The sequence below is a fragment of the Pyrenophora tritici-repentis genome, chromosome 4, assembly GCF_003171515.1.
Source record: "Pyrenophora tritici-repentis strain M4 chromosome 4, whole genome shotgun sequence".
NCBI classification, from domain to species: domain Eukaryota; kingdom Fungi; phylum Ascomycota; class Dothideomycetes; order Pleosporales; family Pleosporaceae; genus Pyrenophora; species Pyrenophora tritici-repentis.
The window spans coordinates 2993255-3018336 of NC_089393.1; the positions used below are offsets into that span (position 1 = coordinate 2993255).

Here is a 25082-nt window from a genome sequence, read left to right on the forward strand (position 1 = left end):
CAGTCGCAGCCATCACCATACCAGATGTCACCACAGCCCAATATGCCGCGACCCTCGAACCAACAATATCCGCAAATGCAGATGCAAATGCAACCACCGCAGCCCCAGATTCGATCGCAACCCCAAGTCGTCATTCCGGCAAGGAACCCTCACCAACAATATCCGTCTCCTATGCAAGCGCAACCCCCGCGAATACGATACGTTCAGGTGCCGGTACAGCGAGCCAGCAACTCAGACATTTCCCAGTCCGACGGGTCAGGGGATCAACAGCGCCGATATAGCGGACAGACAGCGCAGACTCCACCTAATTTGAAGCCGGTGCAGAGAACGCAGTCGCATCAGGAAAACGTACCTCGACCCCAGCAGCGGCCTGCGAACACGCCGACGCAGAATAACAACCAGCATCGGGCGCCTCTACAGCCGCAGACCACGCCCCAGCAACCGCGCGTACAACCACAGGCTCAGACTCCCTCAAGCCAATATGGAAGCCCCTACCCGTATCCGTCGTCTTCGAAACCCAAAACGCATCCTCGGGTCGTCATTCCTTCGTCGTCTTCGTCGCATCAGCTTACCCCTACAAAGCGTGCTCACCCTCCGCAAAAGGCACTTCCCGCCGAGCTATCTGATTTGTTGCTTACGGCTGCCGACGAATATATTGCGGCCGCCCGTGGCATGGCATCTCTGATAGCAAGGGAAAGGAGGGATGCGGATATACGGCAATATCAAAAACTCATGTCCACAGCCATGGGGTGTATGGATACTGTACTTCGGGATTTCAACATGCCGCCACGTGAAGAGGCCAAGTTGCGCCTGAGATATGCGAGTTTGATGATAGAAGAGACGGACATTGAAGCTACTGACATATCAAGTCGGATAGAGGAGATATTGTCCAAGCAAATATCTTTGTGCGGACGCCATCGACTTCAGGATCTCAAGTTTGCTGCTTTACATCTACAAGCGCGATATCAGTTCAAGACTAACCACCGCGCTGGCCTGAAGTCTTTGGACAAACCAATTGCCGAAGCCGAGACGTTCCAGCACATTGCTTGGGTGTATGCGTTACGCTTCCTCAAGGTCACGCTTGCATTACAAATACCGGGACGTGTTGAGGTAGTTCCCGCCTTGCAACAACTTCACGCGATACAGGGTCACGCAGAGCGGCGAGGAGATCGAGCCATATATGTAGCTTGCTGTGCACTCGAAGCTATGGTTCATCTGCGATCAAGTGTCGCAGACAGACTGGAGCAAGCGCAACGTGCTATTGCAGCGGCTCGGAGTTTACAACTTCAGGTGACCGCCAAGGAATTGGGGTCATTTGGCACCCTTCTAGATCTCATCGACATTGCCAGTGGTGTTGCAACTGGTAGTCCGGACAGGCAAAAAGCTGATGCTCTTGTCATGTCGATTCTAGACAAGGACAGGGAGAATGGAAGCTCCGAGAGCGGAACCTTCACAGTCCTCATCGAGCGAAGTTTCGGCGGTAATCTGACTTTTGACACTGGTGGCATCTTCCGAAAGAACGCAGAGAGAAAAGACGAGCTCGTGTTTTCCTGGCTACCAATGGAAGACCTGCGAGCGCTATGTTTCCACATCTCAGCCCTAGACAGCCACCTCCACCAAAAAGGCATGCACTACATGAACGAAGCCCACCAACGATTCCGAGAATCCGCAAAGCGTCGCACAATCACCGGCATACCCCCCGCCGTCGCACTCGCGCGAATAGAATGGAACCTCGTCCTAGACTGGTACTCCATGTTCGCCATCGGCCTAATGGCCTGTTCCCACGACGACCACACAACCGTCAGCAACGTGCTCTCCGAACTAAAAAAGCGCATCTCCCAACCCCCCTACAAAGCAAACCCAGCATTCACCCGCACACTCGCCTACCTTTCCTCCATTAGCTCGCAAACCAACGGTGCCCTCGACGCCGCTCTCGCCGCCTCTTCAATCCCTGAACTCTGCGTCCCGGAAAAAGGCCACGCCACACCCGCTCGAACGGACATTGCGCTCCTCGCCGCGCTAAACCGCCTCCTCATAATCAGAAACCCAAACCACCCCCTCCATTCAACCACGGATACATTATTCCAACAAATCAAGCCCCTCGCCGAAGACCACTCCAACCAATACCTCCGCACCGCCTTCCGCCTCGTAGCAACCTTCCAAGGCGAGGGGGCAGCAATCTCGCACCAGAAAAACACAGTCCAGCGGTGCGTCGGCATCGCGCGTCAAGTGGGGGATAAAACGCAAAACTTCGAATTCCTGGCCATGATTATGTGTTATTTCGTCGCTCGCTTCTTCGCTGATTCCGTCGGCGAGAAGAGCGTTCAAGCTGTGCTGGCCGCGAGGTCCCAGGCGATTAAAAACCGCAGACCCGTTTGGAAGGCTGTTGCCGCGGGCCTTTGTGTGAATACGTATCGCAGGCATGGGTTTGCGGATAAGGCGGATGAGGCGGTGAGGGAGTTTGAGAGTGCGTGGGGGGCTTTGCCGGTGGGGGCTTAGGGCCGTGGTTGAGGGTGGGGGGGGAGGCGGATGTCGATGCGGAGGGGGAGGAGGTCGATGTCGATGTCGATGCTGAGGGGGAGGTGGACGCTGATGGCGATATCGATGTTGTGGGGTGATGATGTATGTATATGGGGGTTGTGATGTCGGCGTTTTCTGTTTTTTCGGTGCTGGGTTTGCGTGTGCGTGTGCGTGCGTGCGTGCCTGTGTGCGTGGGTTAAACCGATGTTTATGTGATTTTTCGAGAGATACCATACTATTTTCTGCAAGGTAAAGACAAGGAAAGGAAAGCAAAGCGTAAAATGATTTCATGTTGCGTATTAGTATATATATATATATATAACTACCTTTATATTTGAGTGCTGGACCTCATTTGACAGTGCGATGGGTGTGATAAGTGGGATGGGTGCTGTTGGAATGAAGACGAGGTTTCGGTGTAGGTAGGTTTTTACGTTGTGAATGTGAGATGGGAAGAACGAGGGGGTGTGAAAAGTGTTGTATAAGACTTGTGAAAATAGGCATAGACGGAGACGGTCGATCGTCTGATTATTGGGGGTTTGGTACAATGATCGGGGTGTGTGTTTAAAGATGTCCTAGTAAGCTAAACTAGGCCTAAGAAAACGGGAGATTTTGCGAGAATTGGGACGAAGCCGCGTTAGAGTAAGTAAGTAAGATCTGTACAATCTGGCGGTTTACGTATGTTTGCCGAAAGTTTCGTTTGGACATGTGTGGTCATTACGCATACCTCATTTGCAATTTTCTAAACTTGGCTTCCTCCGATGTGTATGTTGAAACAGGGCCAAGGTTGGAATTATGTATGGGATAGACTGGGCTAGGCTAGACTGTTGCAACGAAAGTGGAAGTGTGGGAGTGGGGAAGATGTGTGCGTGGTTTGGGCCGTGTATATGCGGTGACAAGGTTATTTTAAGCGCGGGGGTTTGACTGTGGCGTGAGTGTATAATCAAAATCTCATGTCTGTTGATATTCAGGGAAAAAGAGGAATTTTGAATTTAGTACGGAGGGAAAAGTGAAAAAAAAACTCGGTAGAGCTCGCATCAAATCATGTAATGGATGCTTCTCCAGTTTGGTACGCCAAGGATTAAGTTGACACGGAATGGTGTGCTTTGATAAGACTGGTGGCGCAGCACAAACTGGCGCGGGGTTGATGGTGACGAGGTTATGGCAGGTTAGCACTACGTTAGTTTGCGGTTGTGTGGGAGGGTCAGCCTTGTCGAAATTCTATACGCTCAGATTAAAATGAAGTTGTTGTTGAGGTTACAGTTGGTATGAGAAAGACTAGGCTGGACTAGCTGTGGCAAAGAAAGTGGTGTATAACAGGCGTTGAACCTCTTGGAGCGGAGGGGGAGACTTGGGATGTGACGGTCATGGGATTGAAGTGGCTTGGATATATGGGTAGTAATATTATGCGTGCCGTGTTGGCTATAGCCGGAAGTTCATGTTGTGTCCCTGAAGATGAAATTGAAGCCGGTACGTAATGTGGTAGAAAATATATCGTCGTGACGTGGGCGCGGTGACGTGGATGCGGTGGGTACAGGGTTTTATCTACTACGGCGTGGTACGGTGATGGGCGCGGTGGATTGGATTGGATAGGCTGGATAACATGACAACTATAACCGAAAGTTTATGTGAATACCGCAGAAAAGACAAACTCAAAGCTGTTATAGACTGTAATGATGGACGTATGGTGGTGACGGAGATGCTGTTGTTTCAGGTTTTTATTTCGCTGTAATGTCAATATTGGGGTTTCCGGATTTACTTCGCTGTAATGTTGTGAGGGGTGTAGTGAGATGCGGTTTGCACGATGATATCCCTGACTTCTTTTGATGTAAGTTTGAAGCTCATGACTTCCCAGACGCGTGTCTACAGATTGAGCTGAAGGAATTCGAGATACCCGAAATTTCCATGTTCGACAGATCGGGCTGAGGTTCGCATCATGATCTCGGGATGTGGAGAGTGAAGGCGGTGAAGAGGATGTAGTGGGGTATTACTACCACTATCGCTGTCTGCGATTCAGGCCGAACTTCTGAAAATATTGAAAGACAATAGTACAGACTGTTTTATTGCCAGCGACGATAGAATCCATATGAGAGCTCGGCCGAAGACCTGCAATAGTTGAGTTGTGTATGATTCGGCTGAGTTGGATGTATGTTGGGATCGGGGTAAGTAAGTTCTTGATGAGACCAGCTTGGTTTGGAAAAGATGAAATGGTAGTAGTCCAAGCCAAAGACCTAGTAGTAGTAATAGTAGTAGTAGTAGTAGCCAAGCAGTAAGTAGGCCGTGAAGCATCCAGTTGCCTACACTCGCGAAGGGTACACGACGATAAACCCCTCTTCCGGTCACAAGAGTCAAGGCAGTGTAGTAAGTTCAAAGCACTATGATATGTTAAGTCGATAAGTCTACGAGATGAAACGGCCCTTCCTCCTGCATTCGGTTAGCGTGCCAAGACATGCTCAGTGTCATGGTTCTCATCTGGTGTCTCCTTCCTTCTGTTGTCCCCCACGAGATCTGCATGCATGCATAAACGTCCAGACCTCAAGCAACTCAACGCTTTTACAAACTGACAGTGGTTCATGCCAAGCCGGCATATTCAAGTAGACACTCTACATTTGGTGCTGACTTTCTAATTGAGTCATGAACAGGACCAGAATCAGATTACACTCGTATCGCATCATTGTCAGCATGACACCGAGTTCCTGGGTGAAATAAGCCTTATCTGAAACTACTTTACGCGCAATCGTAGTTCCTTGCGATGCCAACGGGCGTCATTGTCTGCCCTTGGTCATTCGCCTGTAGCACCGCATTGTCAAGAGATTGGTATATTTCTGGATTGAGACGCAGTTGGTCAGCGAATTGTCTTGCATAATTCGGCGTTTATAGGCTGTATCGCAAGACCTCATATTGGTTGAAGTGTAGGTTGACACATCCATGCGACAGCATTTTCGAGTCGTTCATCTTAGGGTCCTTGCTTCCGACCGAGGCATAATGTTTGAGACGCTCGATAACGCAACCAAGTAAAACTTCTCTTAATCGACAAGACTATTCACGCCATGTACAGGCTCACGGACTAAGGGCCCATCCGATACAGCGAAACCCGGATAGGAGCCTATAGAAGATGCCTACAATAGAGTTTCGCAATCGGCTAGCATGGATCTTGCCGAAGACCAAATCACCACTACTCATCTCAGGCGCTACACTAATGCTGGGCTTCAGACAGATGTCGATACACGCGTGCGGAACAATAACAGCGACCCTTGGCTAACCCTAATACCCACACCACTTACCCCATCACCAACTTTCTGGCGCACACTATCTCACACCTTGGGCGTTAACAGCATCTACCAACGGCCATTGCTTAGAGAGCTCTAACGCTACGCTCCTGTCCCGTAGTTTCAACGAGGATCGTCCCATCGTCCTACCAGTACAACAATGCGATGTCACTCTGCTCGGTGATGAAGCGCGAAGGATGAGAGATGATGTTTCAAGAAAGAGAATGGTGAAATTTCCAACGCATCTAATCGACGAATTCACTTTCTTCGGTGACCGCGGCGCACCAAGTCTTTCCAGGCCCCCCTAGTGCGACCAGGGCAGTTGCGTACGGAGCTCCGCCAACGGCAGCGTGGTATGGCTCGCGCTCATCAAAGCATTTGAAGGATCTTCACCTACCAACTGGCTGACGATACCTGAAATTCTGATGAATGGAAATTCTTCCGATTGCTCCGTTCGTAAACGGAATCGTTTGAACTGCACGCACCCGCACGTGAGTCTGCTCGCTTCCGTCAAAGTCAAAGTCAACGTCATCAAGGTAGCTCTACCGAACGCCGCCTTTCTCTGTTGCAGAGGCACCATTCAAGATCAGGACAGTTATGCGGCTGGGCATCACGGCGTGTTTCAATTGGCCTGAACGTAACTATGTGGTGCAAACTAGGCCTAGCTCTTCCGTCAGCGCCATCTCCCCAGATCTCCATGATATTACCGCTCAGGGTCTAGTCCATCGGAAAACTTAAATTCTCGTATACCGCGACTAATGACAGATATCCCTGTCACGGGTGGATTGAGGTACATATTAGCTTCTGCAGCTAATACCGCAGGTACTCTAGAGCGCGATGCCTGACACGTTCACCTTTGTTTGCTCACGGGCGATGATACATAGGTAGAGTGCTCCTAGTTATAGCTCTCCCCTATCGGCCCTACGCAATACGAAGTTATATGCCCTTGTGAATCTCTGACTACCCATCTCTCATCAGCCATGGATCAGATGTCACCTGAGCTGGCCGCCCTAGCACAGGACCAGGAAAGTACGCTCCAAATTTCTCTCGTGACTTCCTTTACGGCTCTAGCAATCATTTCGGTCTGCTTGCGACTCTTTACACGTCTTCGATGGCTTGTACGCCGCTTGGGATGGGAGGTAAGAACTCGTAGTCGGCCGGGACATGAATGAATCTAATTCTTCTAGGACTATATCATAGTTTTGTCAACCTGTACATCCACTGCATGTGCAGTATGCCAGGTTTTGCGTAAGATTTAAGCCAACAATCACGCCATTGCTTACTGACACCACACAGAGGCAAACGCTGGGAGCGGGAGACATGCAGTCTTTGTTCCATATCCGGAAGGAGTTACGAAAATGCTCAAGGTACGCAGTGATCAGAGTTGTGTACTGCAAATCTAACACTATATAGTGGCTGTTCTGGAGCATCATCTTCTACAACATTAGTCTCTGCGCCACGAAGGTGTCCATCTTACTACAGTACCACCGGATATTCGCCGTGCCTGAGATGCGCATACCACTTGGCGTACTCATGGGGTTTATTGTCGTTTGGGGCACGGTGGCGTTGCTAAGCTCAGTCTTCACCTGTGTCCCCATATATGCCTATTGGGATGTCCTGGCGAAACCGACAGCTAAATGTCTCGAGAATGACAAGTAAGTTTGAATATACACCCATAGAGGCTGGTTGTAGAAAGTTGCTAACCATCCTTGCAGCCTTTGGTACGCGAATGCCAGCATCAACATTGTGACAGACCTTGCTGTCGCCTTTCTTCCCGTCCGGGTAATCTGGAACCTACAGATTGCAATGCGTCAGAAGCTTGCACTCATCGCCGTCCTCACCATCGGTTGGTTCGTATGCGTCGTGTCGGTTCTTCGCCTTACCTCTGTCATCAATGCGCTCAAACATCCCGAAGACAACTCGTACTACACCGCACGGGCGGCGTACTGGTCTGCAATCGAGATTAACCTGGCCATTGTTTGCGCATCGCTACCTGCGCTTAAGCCATTGATTGTCAGACTCATACCAGGCTTCTCTTCCCGGAATTCTGGCAGAGGGACTGGCACTGGTGAGAACAGCAGAATCGTCACTATCGGCACTCGTGGCAGGAACACAGCGAGACAGACTCGCGAATTTGAGCTTGAAGCAGGAGTTCCGGAGAGCCCACGCTCTGAACTGCCTAGATCTCCAGATGTCGGTGGATTTGACAAGAGTATCTACATCTCCAGGCACTATGAGCAACACTATGAAGATGGCTCGCGCCTTAGCGATGGTGAGAGTCAGACGGATCTTGTTACAAGACCGAAGCCGACATATTAAACGACATGTACGAAACATATAATAATTTCAATCTATTACGACTTGTTGAGAAGATGTAAGGTTCAGTCCAGGTCGGCGGGGATGAGGCTCGTGGAAGTAAGCCCGAGCAGAAGGACCGACGCGGAATGATGATCTGTCATGTAAATCCCCAGATCATCATGATAATAAGAAGACAGAACAACAGCTCTTAGTGTAGTTCAATCCAATACGTGGTGACCTAACATACCTCTACTCGGTTCCCTATGGTAGTCATACCACCAGAGGAGACCTTGTTCCAATACGACTTCGTAATAACGAATTACCATCACCATATGTTTTGATATGACGTTCATGTGCCACGCACATGTAACGGGTCCTTTCCTTCGATGCAGCGAGCAACTTTCTGACGGGCCATCCGCTATCCGCAACGCAATCTCAACTGTCAACATTGCTAGCATGTTGGGGACGTGTGCGATACGGACCTTGGCTCGACCACTCGTTCATCGTGCCCGTGTTCCGTGGCCCGTGAGTGGCTATGTTTATCGAAAGTGGCGGGTACTATCACGATCCTAGTCTAATTATCCACGCGTACCCGGACGCAGCGCCACATGGCTCGAGGGTCTAGCTAATCTGTAATGCGAACAGTCTAGAGAACCTGCCGATTGACTAATACGAAGCTCTCCTACCGAGGCCCCTTTGCGTTCTAGTTCGAGACGTGACACCCGCGGGATGTTCCTAACACCATCATCTCGAAGCGCGGTGCATGTGAAGGTCGGGCACCAGTTTCCCCTGATTGCCAAGCTACATCGTACGACACCTATCTCTTCAAGCTTTCCCAAGCAATCGCTTAATACAGCTAATTCGATGAAACGATGTTGATGTCGTACCTCCTATACGCTTCATTTTAGGTATAGAAGCCACTTTAGCTTTTATTACTAGCACTAGAATAGGAACAAGAAAATGGTACCAAGGACAGCTAACAGACGACACACAGAGAGACACTGTATAAAACTAAAAACACTGCCTTCTCCTTTGCCATAAGAGCCCGCTGCTACATCTCTTTCTATTCACCAAACTGCTCTTTAGCACCAGGCACTAGCTAGACACCGAGTATCTAGCTAGAAGCAAGCCTAAACTGCCATAGCCAAACAAATACCCAAAATGTACGATAAACAAAACCAGATAGAACGGCCTCCGGCCCAGTCCTACATAGTCTCTGACTGAAAAAGGACTTAAATGGAATAATAATAATAATAATAATAATAATAATAATAATAATAATAATAATAATGATAATAATATACGCTTCATTTCCACCCGTACCGCTCTCCAAGCCGTCAAAGACCCATCATTCGTGGTCGCGGGCCGACTACGTCCTAACCATAATGTTCATCCACTCGCAATCCTTGCGCGAGCGAAGGAAGACGCGGCAATTACCTTGAAATTTGGCTCGAGCAAACGCGGTTATCGCAAGCGACTCATCAGCTGCGTCCGGGCGCACGAAAGTGATGCGAAATCGACATCGCCGACTACAGCGACTCAGTCCCTTTACAATCGGACCGAAACCACAGGCAACATTGTGACCCAAATCGCGGGACCGGGACAGCGTCGCATCGACCCGGATTATCGACCGAGCCGTATGCCGTGATCCGCGAACTGGCCAAGACGGGAATTCCATGAGATATCGTACGTTTTGAAGCTGAGTTTGCGATGCTCGTCATTCGATGTTTTCTTTTTCTCGAGCTGGGCGGTCTGAGCGCTGCCTACCTAGGATCTGCAGTCGCGGACTGGAAACAATAGCATCGGAGCACACGTGTTAGGGCACCAGGTTACTGGGTCGGGCGACAAGGCCATGGATCTACAGTCGATACGGGTTTGCCTCTGAAGAGGGTCCTGAGATTGCCATGCCGTGTACACACCGGATTTGTTGCAAGGGAAGATCCCGGTGGAGACTCTAGTTGGGAAGGTGAAGCGTTGGTCTCGCCAAGTCGTACAAAGCTAAGACTAGCAGTGTAGAAACTAACCGTCAACGTGAATGATTTCGGGGGTTCATGGGCTAACTAGGCCCTTCGCGAAGAAGACGATCGTGGTGTTCTAGCTTCAAGCTAAGGTGCATGTGAGTCGGACGGACCAAGATTTTTTGCTAGTGTTGGGCGCTGTGCAGCTGGCACCGAAAGTTTCGGGAACACGTCTGATTCAGGAGTAGGTGGTGGATCTTAGGAGCGTGACTTGGACACACAAGTAACCGGATTGTGAGCACCCTCAACACCTCCCTATTACGGCGATTGGAGGAGTCATAGACGGGGGGATATTGGTAATCACCTTGAGCGCCTGGAAGACCCTGCCGTTGTTGCAAGATTCGCGTCTTGCATTGCTTGATGAACCATGTTTTACGATCTTTTTCCAATAGGAAAGGCCCTGCATGTTCCCAACATATCCTGCAGCATATCGCCATGTTGAAATCCCATCACACCACCATACTCCCCCAGCCCAGACCAAACCCCCTTCCAACGCCCCTACCACCTACATCCCTTGTTCCAATATTTCCCCAGATTCCAGCAAAAGCAAAGACCCGTTCGCCTTAAAGCGAGAATACCCGATTAGCCACCTGCAAGAACGCCTCTCAGCCGCCACCGTTGGCGTTTCCAAGCCGGCGTATTTCAGCTCTTTCAGCCCTTTCAACCCCCAGTAGCCGCATCCTCGGTTACGCTGCCGAACCGGGTTATGCAAAAAAAACTTGTCCACCCTGGACCCCGGCGGGGATGTGATTCCGTAGCCGTAAGAGCGGCATACAGCACGGCACGTGTAATTTGGGAGTGTGAGAGGATGGTCGGTTGGTGGTGTGGCGTGTAGAGAAGCTTCTGGGCTATTTTTTCGCAGTCTTGGCTAGGCTCGGCCAATGGGGTAGGAAGGTTAGGCTTCCACAGGGTATCTGTGTTGCGTCTTGGCGGAGAGCTGGAACGTGAATGCAGTGTGTGTACGGAGCGAAGGATTGGGGCTTGGTTGGACGGTGTGTGACTGAGTGAGCTGAGTTGAAGGGTTAATTGAGTTTCTAGATCTCGGAACTTTCCATTGGTCGCTGGGAAAAGGACACGGTGCTCTCACAAGGGTTTTATTTCTGTCTGGGGTCGTGCGAAGAAGGTGTATATACGTCAGGACTTATTTTCCTGGAATGAAGTGAAAGGGCTATGTGGAGAGCTGCTCGCATGCGGGTAGGGCGCAACTTGAATCAGCTGTAAAGGCTAAAGAATAAGGTGTATCCATCAAGAAGTCAACATGTAATGTTGGTTATGTTGTCGCCAGATTGTAGGGCAAGGTAGGCTCACGAATACATTTACGGCAGATACATCCATGACTTTTGTATACATACTTTACTCGTAGACATTCTCGACTGGAATAGAAAAGCTCTCTTTTTGCTCTATGACATCACAAGTCACCCCGGTGCAGCGATCTCTTGGAGGTTGACAGAAAGCGAAATTCTTTCCTTTACGTGTTAGAGGTGTTTCTGGAAACATCTGCTTACTTTTGCAAACAACTACGTGGTAACGTCGTGCGTCATCCGGTAGAAATTGAATAAAATTATCAATTTACTCTGTTCATATTTGCACGAGTTGCAACGGCTACGGACGCTTGACAAATCACGGTTGCCTCTTCTTGTTAAGCAGTACCAGATTAGCAAACTAGTAATGAAACATCTAGACTACAAGGATAAATCGAGTTCTGTCCTTAAACCTCAGATCTGAGTAAGTGGTTCAGCACATAGATATCAGGGATATCCTCACCGGGCGTATGTGGAACGTTGAGAGTTGGTACGGATCAGATCATGTGACAGCGCGTTTAGCGCGAAATTGCTTACCCCACTCCCCGGAGTCTCCGCATTCCATACAAAACAAAACGTACACACATCAACTTGAGCTGCAACCCTCACCACACAGTGTGCCAGACAACCAACCATCTACCATCAATTTCTTAACCCTTCTCGGGTATTCGAGCACTTTTGATCATCACCTACAAAGCCACTGGACAGTCACAATGACGAACATTATGCCAATCACGTCTTTCCGCTTCCGTGACCTCCCTGGCGAGGTAAAGTCTCAAAATCTATCACCTAAAGACTACTACTAATACTTTTCATCGGATACGCAAGAAGATCTATCGCGTCCTGCTTTGCGAGTTCACGCGGCCGGCCGAGAAGACTGCCAACTCTCTAGATATCGTGAACTACATGGAGACTAACACACTCGTCGAACATGGAGTCGAGACAGCCATACTCTGTAGATCAAAGGAGATATACCGCGAAGCCTACGACGTCATGGTCTTGACGAATTGCTTCGTCAAGATCACATCGGTCAAGGGCATTCCACTGCCAGCTGCGCTCAGTGGATACCAAGCTCCATTAGTTTCTGCAAACGAACGTGCTGTCAACAACTTCAAGGGATACGTACTTGCTATAGCTTGCTATAGACCTCGACTCCAAGGGTCGAGCACTACGAGACGGTGGGTTGCCTGGACGACCTAGTCAAAGTCTGGAACGCATTCAAATACTTGGAAGCACACGCAACGGGGCTAATCTCCAAGTTGAAAATGTCCGTTACCATAGCGCCCAACCTGGCAAACATGCGAGCCGATCCTATATCGCCCTCGTTTGACGACTTCTTCACAAAGAAGACTCAACAAGCACTCCTGAAGCCTCTCACGGATAACCTCTACGGCTTTCAGGGCGTTCAGATCAAAGGCCATGTGGACAGCGGTCTTGCCGCTGCAGTCATCTTCCTGGCCCAAGCTGGTTCGTCGTGGAGGCGAAGACTTCGTCTCGCAACTTGCTGCAATCTACTTCCTCGTGCAGCTCAACATTGCGCATGTGCAGGTCGGTGCTATGCCGGGATTCGCACCGGAGCTTTTGGGTGAAAACGCGTTGATCATGGTGATCAAGTCCGTGAGGGAGAATTACTGGATGAAGGACTACAAGTACACTCCTTCCCCTGAGCACCTTGCGAAGCTGCAGTATAGGATGGCCATGTTTTATCGGTTGCAGGGGGATCATTTGAATGCTCGCCTTGCTTTGACGTATATAAATGGTGCATACCGGCTTCAGATTGGGGATGCGGTCATCTGGAGGGAGAGGGAGAAGATTGTTGCTTGGGTGATCGCCGTAGGAGCAGATGAAGAATGAGCCGATTTAGTGCCATGTCATGAAAAGTCTTTGGGGGATGTAGTTGGGTAAAGGCGTAGATTTAAGGATGTCCGTAGAAAATCGAATAGTGGCGTAAATCCAGGACCATCAATAGAAAACAAGATAACCTTATATATCTGGGTATCCCGATGAAAATGGAGCAATGTCGTAGATAGCAAAAGCTTGATAGAGAATAGATTGCATAAGCTTGCGGTGTCGCATTTTCACCTTACTTGGGGTTATCAATTGCCCAAAAGAAACTAAAACGCCATATTCATGCCTCATATCCTACAGCCACCTCCATGTTTTATACAGATGCGGTTTTCCCAAATTCACGATATGTATCCCTTACCCTCATCCCCCATCCTCTCTCCATCCCATCCCATTCCATCCCCCCTTAACCCTCACCCTTCTTACTCCTCCCCACCTACTCCTCCCCCTACCCACCCCCTCCTGCGCCTCCCTCCTCCTCTTATTCTCCAAATTCCTCACCTTCAACCTCTCCAGCTCCTTTGCAATCTCATCCCTATCATACGGTATCTTGTGTGTTTGCCCCGGTTTAGGCCAGAAGTCTGGGACGGTGAATTTGCCATCGAGGTTGGTGCCGAAGTAGTACATTATCGAGATGGGGAAGAGGATGTACATTCCGAACTGTGTGGTGGGGTTGTTAGTGGGCTGAATGGGTTTAAGAGGGGAGGTAGAAGAGGGAAGGGTATGGGTGTACTTTGAAGACTTCGAGGTTGGGTCCTGCCATTTTTGTTTTCCTTTTGTTCTTTTCTGTCCTTTCTTTCACTATCCTTTTCCTTATCGCTTACTTCACCGCCTCTGTCGTTTCGCTATCGTTTCGCTGTCGTTGTCGTTGCGCAGCACTCCCCTCGTGTATTCGTGCTTTGTACGAGCGTTGTTGGAGGCGGCGAGCGGCGGCGCGATGCGCAAACAAAGTTGTGAGCACTGGATCGGTCGGTGATGGTTCGGCGTGTCGGCGTCGGTGATTTGCGTTTGATCTAATCTTTTTCCTGAACGCGCTAAGTAGGTGGGCGGGGTGGATAGGGTAAGTTAGGTAAGTAACCCCGCACTCGCGCTCGCGTCTGGAGTTGGGCTAGTGGTAGCGCGGGTTCTGGTCGGTTGGTCGGTTCGCTTGCACGCGATTGTGTGGTGGCATGGCATTTTGGATAGGGGGGGTTTTTAGGATGAGTGTTGTGTTGGATGTTTAGGCATGAGTTTGTCTCGATCGATTTCTTAGTCAAGTTGTCAACACTACCACCAACTAGCATGCGCCATGCATGAAGTAGCCGCAAGAGACGATGTCTACATCACCGTGTTAACAGGGACAGGACGGTTTTTCAGCGCAGGGGCGGATGTTAGTTCCATTGGTAGTGGAGCCGGCGCCGGGGATGGGAAAGAGGATAGGAAAGAGGGAGGGGATGTGCAAGAGAGAGAAAAATGGCTCAAAAATTTCGTTGCTGGGAATCTACATGTACGTCCTTATCCCCCTTCCCCCCTAACTAACCCATCGCCAACCATCGTACAACTAGATAACCCACGCATTCCACACCCACCCAAACATCCTCATCACCGCCCTCAACGGCCCCGCCGTCGGCCTCTCTGCAGCCCTAATCGCCCACAGCGACTTCATCTACAGCGCACCCCACGCCTACCTCCTAACGCCCTTCTCATCCCTCGGCCTTGTCACTGAAGGCGCCGCCTGTATATCGCTCATGCGTCGTCTGGGTCTGCCCAAAGCGAACGAAGCGTTAATCCTGGGTAAGCGCATCACGTGCGCCGAGCTGTTAGCAACGGGGTTCGTGAACAAGGTGTTTGACGGCGCGGGGGATGAGCGGTCGGAGGGATACAGCGACAGGTTTCTGGGGCTGGTGATGCAGGAGGTGAGGGAAAGTTTTGAGGGCTTGAATGGGGAGAGTGTGGTGGGGATTAAGAGGCTGATTCAGGGGCCGTGGAGGGGGGTTTTCGAGAGGAGTAATGTGGACGAGGTTATGGGGGGGGTTGGAGAGGTTTGTCAAGGGCGTTCCGCAGGAGGAGTTTGGGAGGGTGGCGAGGGGGGAGAGGAGACACAAACTATAGACGGGTCGCATTCTATTTATCCCAAAGACACACCCTCTGTGGCTAATAGCTCGCCGCCTAATGCGTCTTGTGTTGTCGGACTAGCGGGATCGAGAACAGGTCTACTTGCCGTTGATATGCTGTCCGCCATATCTTCCAAGGGGCTCGGGCGGTGCGGAGGCTGCTTCCTCTTCTCCTCTTGCAATTGGTGCTGGACGTAGCTGGTGTAGCGGAGAGCGACGAAGAGCATGAATGCTGAGACGCCGACTGTGATGGCGGCGCGGCGTGTGAGGACCCAGCGGAGGCCTTCGACTTCGGAGCGGGCGTCGGAGTTTAGTGCGACTGTGATTTTGTAGTTGAGCTCTTGGATCTGGGACAAAGTCAGTCTGGTGGTGTTTCTTTCTTGTGAAGATGGGATGGCAGACCTTCGTTTCCATGTGTCTCTGTTCCTGCCTGACGGCCATTTTTCGGTCGTCGAAAAGCCCCTTGAGCTCGTCCCGCAATGCCGTCGTCTCTTGTCCCAGCCTCTGCCCCAGGATGTCGACTTCATGCTGCAATTGACCCCTCTCTGTGCGCATTCTCTCCATTTCACCCTTCCTGGCGTTTCCAATCTCCGTTTTGAGTTCCGAACATGCTGCCCGGAATAGATATGTCTCATTCTCAACATTGCTCTTGCTGACCAGGCCTTGGCGTGCCAGAGCCATGTTGGATAGGAGCGTCTGTCGCACGGCCTTCATGATAGTTATAGATTGAGCGGGCGTATAAGACGATTGCGCCAGCTTTCGTACAAGACCATAGGTGTCAAAGTGGTGGACATACGGGGGTGTTTTGAGGTGCGGCGCTTTGTGGTACTCTTCTTCGGCGGCTGTGGGCATGTGGAGAACGCTATCGAGGGTTTTGCTTTCGCCTGTTTTGGGAGGTTCGGGTGGCGGTACGATGGGAGGAACAGCCTCTTCTGCTATTGTGGCTTTGGAAGGTGTCGATGGACTTTTTGTGGCAGCCGGCGCATCTTCTTCCTCTTCTTCATGAACGGCGTCCTGCGCGGGGTTTTCTGTGCTCTTTTGTTGAGGTTCTTTTGGTAGCGCTTGGTTGAGTTCTGGTTCGGTGTGCTCGTATGCTTTTCCGTATCGCTGAATGACTGGTTGCTCTGACCGGCGAGCAGTGGTAGTAAGCTGTCTGCGCCCTCGTCGCGTGGGGCTTTGAAGCGACGCGTTCTGTTTGCATGTTGAGGCGGTTACACGGGGCGATGTCGCTGGTTTGAACAGCATTGGCCATAAGAATGGTAACCTAGGCGCAGCCATCTCGTGCTGAGAAGAGAGTGGAAGAGTTCAGATGGAATTGCAGTTGTGGATGTGGATGTGAGATTTTGGTCGCCCCAGTCACAGCTTAGTTAGCGGGGGATCGGCCTACCTTAAGTGGGTGTTACTCCCGAACCCGCTCCGTCATCGCAACATGGACATGTTAGTTTGCATGGGATAACATGATCCATGGGCGAGCGGCGCACACGGGCGAGCGGCGCACCCCACCAACTTTACTCACCTTACTGATCTTAATCTACAATGGCTCAACGCAGCGCTACTCAATTACTATCAAATGAAGCAGATATTCAGCTTGCTATCTCATCTATTAATGCGCACCAGATCCAAGGTACCCGTACTGCTGCAGTAGTCTACAACGTAGCCGAAACAACGCTCCGCCGCCGACGCGCTGGTATACCTGCCCGACGCGATTGCCCGCCCAACTCAAGGAAGCTTACCCAGAGAGAAGAGGAGGTGATTATTAGCTATATACTTCAGCTAGATCTGCGTGGATTTGCGCCTACCTACACAGCTGTACGTGATATGGCTGATAAGCTGCTGGCTGCGCGTGGTGGAGAGCAGGTTGGAGTCAACTGGCCATCTACCTTTGTTAAGCGTACAGACAGTCTTCGGACGTGTTTCAACCAAGCGTACGATAGGCAGAGAGCTCTTTGTGAGGATGCAACATTAATAAAGAGGTGGTTTAAGCTTGTAGAAGAGACAAAGGCTGAGCTAGGTATCTGCGATGAGGACGTCTACAACTTTGATGAAGCTGGCTTTATGATGGGCAAGATTACAACGCAGCTAGTTATAACAGGAGCAGAGAGGAGAGGCAGGCCGAAGAGTATTCAGCCAGGCAATCGCGAGTGGGTAACGCTGATCGCTGCTATCAGCGCTGCTGGCTGGTCAGTCCCACCGTTCCTCATCTTCGCTGGCCAGTACCACCTATCAGCCTGGTATAAGGAAGCTGAGATCCCACGCGACTGGGCGATCGCAGTCAGCGATAATGGCTGGACGAATAATGAGCTTGGAGTTGAGTGGCTAAAGCACTTCAACGCTCACACGCAGGCTCGTAGTGTAGGCGCGCGTCGCCTGCTTATTATTGATGGCCATAAGAGCCACCAATCTCTAGAGTTCCAGGAGCTCTGCAAGGAGAACAATATCCATACGCTCTGTATGCCTCCTCACTCATCTCACCTACTCCAGCCACTTGATGTTGGCTGCTTCTCGCCATTGAAGCGCGCGTACAGCCGTGAGGTGGAGAGCCTTATGCGCAACCACATCAACCACATCACCAAGCTAGAGTTTCTGCCAGCGTTCAAGGCAGCATTTGATCAAGCGTTCACGCCAGCCAATATCTGCTCAGCCTTCCGCGGCGCAGGCCTTGTTCCTCTACAACCAGAGGCTGTTCTATCAAAGGTAGATGTACAACTGCGTACACCTACTCCTCCAGCAGCTCTGCCAGAGGCTCCCTGGGTAGCTCAAACGCCGAGCAACGCGCGTGAGCTTGAGGCTCAGTCAAGCCTAATACGTGAGCGCGTGCGCCAGCACAAGAGCTCATCACCAGCTTCAATTATTATGGCGATTGACCAGCTAAAGAAGGGCGCCGAGGTGATGATGCTCTCTGCTGAGCTGATGCGCGATCGGATCTCTAGTCTTGAGAAGGCCAATAGCGCAGCCTCAGAGCGTAGGCGGCGCTCTAAAAGGCGTATACAGAAGCATGGAGTACTCACAAAGGGAGCTGGAGAGGATATACTGGCTCAAAATGAGGCTGACCAGCAGATTGCTCATGAAGAGCGTCAAGGAGGAGCGCGATCAGGCCTCAGCCAGCGGGCTCAAAGGCGCTGCACTAGGTGCAAGGAGACTGGGCACAACTCGCGCACATGCAAGACTGATACTATTAATATAGAGTAATCTACTGTATCAATATCTAGCAATAATATTATCGCGTTGTTGAGATGCATCGCTTTAAAGTTGCAAAAGTTGGTGGGGTGCGCCGCTCGCCCGTGTGCGCCGCTCGCCCATGGATCATGTTATGTACAGTATTGTACAATGTTTTATGATACAAATTCTATGTAGAGTGGAGGGCATCATGTCGTTACTTTGCTGCTCAGCTCTTCCCACACCTCGTCTCCGATGCTACCCTTTGTCCAATTCATATATACGCCTTGTACACCCTGTACTTCCTGTAGCCCGTCCAGAAACTTGTTCAAGGCGTGTGCCGCAGCCTCATCCTCCAAGGGGACTTTGGTATCCTCATTCGGGTCGTAAATGACCTCGCTCTCCTCGATTTCTAGATCCAGCTCTTTTGCCAGTTTGTCGGCTGTCTTGTTTGTCATTGCGGGTTCGGTGTACAGTACCACCCTACCGTCCGCGTCTTCATCCACATCCAACGCACCAGCTTCTAGCGCTGGCTCGAGTAATTCATCAACACCCATGCCGTCTTTTTTCCGTATTATTATGCGCCCCTTCTTCTCGAACATGAAGGCTACTGTAGAGACGCTGCCACCTGCCTCTTTCACAAGCAAGCGCATGTCGGCCAGCGCGCGCAACTTATTATCCGTCTGGCATTCTATTATCGTGGCGATAGAAGGTGGGAGGATAGCCTCTAGAACGAGCGACTCTAGGGCAGCACCAGAGGCAGAGAGACCCTGACCTCGCGCTATAGCGGCTTCTATAGATGCTTTTGGGACGGCTGACTTCTTCGCGGTAGCAATGGCAAGAGCGAGGCGAGGGTTTAGGTCGGGGTTTGGGCCGGCGAGTTTGACGGCATTTGTGATGTCGCGGGTCATGAGGGACCGTTGCTTGGATTTTCCAGCGTCATTCTTCGCTTTGTCGTGCTTGATAGTCGCCCATTTCCTGTATACAAACTGTCAATCACACTCATACATGCCAAACCAAGGCTACTTACGAGTGACCTGACTGCAATTGCGGGGAGGTACTCAAACATCGAACCCGCTCTTGTATGCGCCACTTATTTGCACGTGAGACATTACGACAGGTGCAATTCAGCACACTATCACTCGAAATAGCAGACAAGATTGTCCGGCGCAATGAGGCTGACATGGCGGCCGAGATAGTTTAGTCATGAAACGTCAATCCAAAAAGTTGACGATTCTCGTGCCTGCCAAGGACGGGGGTCCGCAACTCACATGCACCCACTTGCATCTCCACACCCGCTAATCTGTCAAGATAGCCCGACCATGACATGAGTAGCCGGTTCCGATAACTTCACCACACGAGAAGGAAGGCGCACGAACCTCACGACGCCATGGCAGCAGACGTCCATTCCATCGCCGAAGCCTCGTCCAACCCCGAGCTCGACATCAAGAAACTCCACGCCCTCCCCTCGGAGCAGCAAGACCTCTACTTGCTAACCTTCACTGCCGACCTTGCCCGTCATGTCGACTCCCTAGATGGCGACGGCGCATCGGCACACCAAATCTACCTCAAGAGGGAGATATTCCAAATCATCAACCTCGCATCCCCCGCACCCACGCGCGTAATCCGAAACAACCTTGGACGAGCGATTGGTGGTATATTCGAAAAGGGGGACAGGAAGCTGCTCTTTGAGTCTATCAATGAGTCGGTCGCTATATTGAATGCTGCGGGTAAAACCGAGAAAGATGTTAGGGCAAAGCACGCGGCTGCACATTGTCTGGGTGCCATGTTCGAGGCGGCAGGAGACAGCGCCATACAACTGTCGCCATTGGCTGCAAAGTCCCTCTTGGGCCTGGTCAAGTTTTCACAGGCTCATACTGGCCTTCGAGCCGCACTCTTCAAGGCTGTAGGAAAGGTGTTCAAAGGGGTCAGTTCACACGCCGATGAGTTGATCGCAAGAGACGCATGGAAGCAGGCTCGTAATGCCGGAAACGACAAGTCACATCTTGTCCAAACAGCTGCATGCTATTGCCTGGAGCAATTGCTACGTTACACGCCCTTCTTCGACAACACCAATGACTTTGATAAACTACAAAATGTGGCTTGGAAGGCAATAGACAGCCCCTCATCGTCTGTGAGGCATGCTGTTGCGTCGTGTATCAGCGCGGCTATAGTCAAGAACTACTCAGAAAACGCACCAGTCGACTTACCCATCCTGGGCATAACACGCCAAAAGACTGCAAAGAAGAAGAACAAAAAGTCAGTCGACGACGACGCTGACGATGTTGTCATGGAGCGCTCCGAATCTCCTGCGCCCAAGAAATCAGCTACACAGCTTTCCTTCACCATTGCAAGTCTCCTCAAACTGCTTGCCACACAGTACTGTCGTCCTCAGACTGGCAATCGCGCAAGGGCTGGCATAGCCGTATGTTACATCAAGACTATCAAAGGATTGGGCGAGCAGGTCATCGAATCGAAATATTCGGACATCGTACGAAGTCTACTTGTGGATGTTCTCAGCAACAATGTTGTCGTGCAGAACCGCTACCGAACACTCAGCTCCCGCAAGTTCGTCGCAGTCATCCTGGAAACAGTCATCGGCCGCGATTTGCTTGGTGAATCTGGACAGCTCAATGCAGCGAGGTTTCTGGTCAACGATATCCTCAAGGACTACCCCCAAGCCCTCAAGGAGCGTCCAGAGCCAACAAAGCAGACCCTGATTGGCGCCCTCAGCACGCTGTCTTCTCTGTTCAGTAGCCTTGGATCGGCTACCAACGTCATTGCTGACTCATGTCGAGACGCCCTGATCCAAGTCTTGCAACATCCAAGCTATACTGTACAAGTGACCGCTTCAGCTTGTCTCCGTTCCTTCGTTCTCGCCTGTCCACTCCAGCTGCTCCCTGCAGTTACCATATGTATGAACAGCGTCAATCGAGAACTTGGTCTCCTCGCCGGGGCACGACAATCGCCCAGAAAGTGCGTTGGCCTGGCGAATGGCCTCTCAGCTGTGCTCAGTACATCCACATCCCAACCACTTCATGGGTCCGTGGACGTAAACTCAAGAGTACTTTCACAGGCTACCTCGCTGCTGAAGTCAGCTAGCAACTCAGAGTTGAGAATAGGGTCAACACAAATACAAGTCGCATGGATTCTGATCGGAGGACTGATGACACTCGGACCGAACTTTGTCAAGATTCATCTGTCGCAACTTCTACTGTTGTGGAAGAACGCACTGCCTAAACCTCTAAACAGGGACAACATGGTGCAAAGAAACTACCTCGAGCTTTGCTTCTTGGCACATGTTCGAGAATGTGCTTTGGGCTCAATCTTGACCTTTTTAGAGTTCAACAGTCGGATACTGACGCTTGACGTGACTAAGAGATTGGCTGCAATGTTGCAAAACACTACTATGTTCTTGAATACCTTGCCGGCGAAGAAGACAACCGACGACATATCCCAACGACTGTCTCCCGCACTACAACTCCACGATTTTGACCTCATGGTCCGGAGGAGGGTGCTGCAGTGCTACACCAAACTCGTTGAGCTCAGCCCAGCAAGCAGCCATGAGGTCCTCCTCCAAACTAACCTTCTGCCTTTTGCAATTGCATCTTTCGCCGAACCTGACAACTACACCTCGAGTTCCTTCAGTACAGCAATTGCTAGCGCAGCAGGGACTTTTGAAAGCATATGGGAAGTGGCAGATAACCATGGTTTCGGCGTCACTGGTCTAGTGCGCGGGTTTGACATCAAGCCCCTCCCAGGAGAGCACGAAACAGGCACCCAACATCACTGGCTAACAAGGCACGGTCCTGAGGCAGTTATTGATCGCACACTGCTCTCTCCGATATGCGGTGCTCGAGAGCATGACTCGATATCTCTATACATAAGAATATCAGACGACAACCATGAACTTCCTGATCCTCCAGCCACCGAAGTCGTCAACGCAGCACTTCAGCTTTTCGCCATCTGTCTGCCGCTTCAAACTGCCAGAATTCAAGAAAGCATCCTCGAGCAAATGACGTCTTTCCTATCAGCAAGCAGCTTGCAGCGCGATTTCAACAGAAAGACTGCCATGATGGTCAACATCGCGTATGCAGTATTGTCTGCACTAAAGGTCGCTGTCAAGGAGACACGCTCAGCTCCTGGCAGCCTCAAGGGAGCGGCAGTTGAAAAGGTCATGCAAGATCTTCTGCATCTGTTTGTTATTCTCCCTGATCCTTTCATCCGCAATCTTGCTGGCGAGGCATTGGGACGTCTATGTAACAGTTCTGGTAACGCGCTCACTACTGCCGAAGTCAACTACCTGGTCGATCAGATTGTTGCTAACCGTGAGCCAAATGCCCGCTCTGGTTACGCTGTTGCACTAGGCTGCATACATTCCCAGCTTGGAGGCATGGCAGCTGGCTTTCATCTGAAGAACATCCTAGGGATACTCATGTCTTTAGGTAACGATCCTCACCCGGTTGTGCATTTCTGGGCTATCGACTCTTTATCTCGAGTGGCGGACTCCGCTGGTCTGTCCTTCTCCAGCTACGTCACCAGCACGCTCGGGATGTTAGCGCAGTTGTATGCCGCAGACACACACAACGAGGAGTCGGCATCTCTTGCATCCTCCAATATCGCGATTGATGTACCTACACCCGCTGTTATTGCCCGATGCGTCGACAGCACTATCAATGTGCTCGGACCAGATCTGCAAGATGCAGCGAAAGCAAGGGATCTTATTATGACACTCGTGGGACTCTTCCAGAGCGATTCAGACGATCTTATTGTCATTGAGGGCTTGCGCTGCCAGGAACACATCTCGTTGTATGCGCCAGGCTATATGGACTTTTCCGCATATGTCAAACATCTACAACGATCAGTGGAAAGTAGTTCAGCGCAGATACGAGACATGGCTATTGATGGCTTGCACAATCTCATGAGACGCGATACGGAAGAAGTTATCAGCGCTGCCGATCCCGGACTAGAGGACCAGTTGTGGCATGTGCTTGATCGAGATTCGGAACACGAAGTTGTGCGCAACATCATTCGCAACTGGCTGCATCAGACCGGATTATCAGATACAGCAACGTGGGTGCAGCGTTGTCACTCGGTACTCACGAAAACGAAGAAGGTCGAGACGCAGGACAAGATTGAGGTGAAGCCGAAAGCAGGTGCAACGGATCTGCAGGACGAGGAAGTTGCAGGCTTTGCATCTGCTTCCAATGCCCCTGGAGCTGAGCCTGGAGATGGTGCACAAGTGAGCCAAGAATTGCTCAAATGGCAAGTCCGAACATTTGGCATGGACTGCCTGAGCGAGCTTGTTGCAATGATAAGCAAAGAGGCGGCCTTCCGAGACGAGTCACCATGTGTCATGGCTTTGCAGCAAAGAGTGGCGGATGTCGTGCGCATTGCATTTTCTGCCTCTACTGCTGGCGTTGTACAACTGCGGATACGCGGTCTCAAGATCATAGATCAAGTGCTCAAGGTATGTGTGTTGCTTTTGATATCTGATGTTGTCTAACAGAGTTTAGCTATTCGGGAAAACACCCGATCCCGACTTTGCTGAGGTCACGCTTCTTGAACAATACCAGGCGCAAATAGGATCTGCACTTACCCCAGCTTTTGCAGGAGATTCATCACCGGAACTGGCAGCAGAAGCTGTTAATGTATGCGCCACCTTCATCGCGACAGGTATCGTGACGGACGTGGAGCGGATGGGTCGTATTCTCAAGCTGCTTGTTTCGGCGCTTGAGAACTTTTCCAGTATGTATCAAATGCGTGTCTTCTACACTTGTCTAACATAAACTAGGTGAATCCGAGACAGCAGCAATTGGTGACCTCAAAGGCTTGAGCTCCAATGCTCAAGTCATGGTCAAGATGGCAGTTTTCTCTGCATGGGCCGAGCTCCAAATTGCCAGCGCTGAGCAAACCTACCTAGTAGATGTCTTGAAGCCGCACATTGCCAAACTTACCCCCCTCTGGCTGGCATCGCTACGCGAATATGCTCGACTACGATTTGAGCCTGACATTTCCTCTTCGATGGGCTCTTCGTCTCTGTCTGGAAGTCTCGACACGATTTATGCAGCGCTGAACCGGGAGACGCTCCTAAAGGCATGCTTCTCCAAATCCATCCGCACACGTTTACTAACACTCTACAGTTCTATCAAGATACATGGCTCAACCTTGTTGATGCTATTGCTAGTCTCATCGACGAAGATAGTGAATTCGTCTTTGATGCGCTAGATGGCAAGACCGACTTGTCTGAGTCGACACCAAATGGCAAGGCTGATCACATCAACTACCGCGATGAGCCTGTTGCTTTCTTCTTCGTGCTCTTTGGACTCGCATTCGAGGCACTGGCAGGACGTCCGGGTGACTTACAGGCTTCCAAGGGGCAAATACTGGAGATTTTACAAGCACTGAAAAAGATTCTTCGACCTTCTGTATCTGGACAGGCAATCTACCGAGAGGTTGTCTTTTCGGAAACAATGGACATGCTCGATCGGTTGGTGCTTACCGAAGGCTTAACTGTGCAGACTGTTGTTGTGGAAATTACACGGAATCTCTGTCTTGGCCATCCGTCTGCAAGAAGGGATCAAG

At 50.8% G+C, this 25082-nt stretch overlaps 7 protein-coding genes across 7 annotated transcripts; 5 read left to right on the forward strand and 2 right to left on the reverse strand.

Annotated features, from left to right (window-relative positions):
- Nucleotides 1-42: 42 nt before the first annotated feature.
- Nucleotides 43-2499, forward strand: PtrM4_099140 (Cohesin-load multi-domain protein; the record flags this gene model as incomplete). The annotated part of the gene is made up of 1 exon (XM_001933731.2): nt 43-2499. One exon carries the CDS (start codon nt 43-45, stop codon nt 2497-2499), a length of 2457 nt encoding a protein of 818 aa, XP_001933766.2.
- Nucleotides 2500-7144: 4645 nt separating this feature from the next.
- Nucleotides 7145-8105, forward strand: PtrM4_099150 (uncharacterized protein; the record flags this gene model as incomplete). Its single annotated transcript, XM_001933730.2, has 3 exons — nt 7145-7153; nt 7200-7441; nt 7502-8105. 3 exons carry the CDS (start codon nt 7145-7147, stop codon nt 8103-8105), a joined length of 855 nt encoding a protein of 284 aa, XP_001933765.2.
- Nucleotides 8106-12116: 4011 nt separating this feature from the next.
- Nucleotides 12117-13257, forward strand: PtrM4_099160 (uncharacterized protein; the record flags this gene model as incomplete). Its single annotated transcript, XM_066107296.1, is given in 4 exon segments — nt 12117-12170; nt 12232-12525; nt 12549-12870; nt 12890-13257. The coding sequence occupies 4 exon segments, from the start codon at nt 12117-12119 to the stop codon at nt 13255-13257; spliced, it is 1038 nt and encodes a 345-aa protein (XP_065962964.1).
- Nucleotides 13258-15355: 2098 nt separating this feature from the next.
- PtrM4_099170 (DUF1640 multi-domain protein) lies at nt 15356-16619 on the reverse strand (the record flags this gene model as incomplete). The annotated part of the gene is made up of 2 exons (XM_001933726.1): nt 15356-15688; nt 15744-16619. 2 exons carry the CDS (start codon nt 16617-16619, stop codon nt 15356-15358), a joined length of 1209 nt encoding a protein of 402 aa, XP_001933761.1.
- A 540-nt stretch (nt 16620-17159) lies between these two features.
- On the forward strand, nt 17160-18530 carry PtrM4_099180 (uncharacterized protein; the record flags this gene model as incomplete). Its single annotated transcript, XM_066107297.1, has 1 exon — nt 17160-18530. One exon carries the CDS (start codon nt 17160-17162, stop codon nt 18528-18530), a length of 1371 nt encoding a protein of 456 aa, XP_065962965.1.
- A 176-nt stretch (nt 18531-18706) lies between these two features.
- On the reverse strand, nt 18707-19682 carry PtrM4_099190 (Transcrip-reg domain containing protein; the record flags this gene model as incomplete). Its single annotated transcript, XM_001933725.2, has 2 exons — nt 18707-19475; nt 19528-19682. 2 exons carry the CDS (start codon nt 19680-19682, stop codon nt 18707-18709), a joined length of 924 nt encoding a protein of 307 aa, XP_001933760.2.
- Nucleotides 19683-19887: 205 nt separating this feature from the next.
- PtrM4_099200 (uncharacterized protein) lies at nt 19888-24725 on the forward strand (the record flags this gene model as incomplete). Its single annotated transcript, XM_066107298.1, has 3 exons — nt 19888-23967; nt 24014-24245; nt 24292-24725. 3 exons carry the CDS (start codon nt 19888-19890, stop codon nt 24723-24725), a joined length of 4746 nt encoding a protein of 1581 aa, XP_065962966.1.
- Nucleotides 24726-25082: the final 357 nt, after the last annotated feature.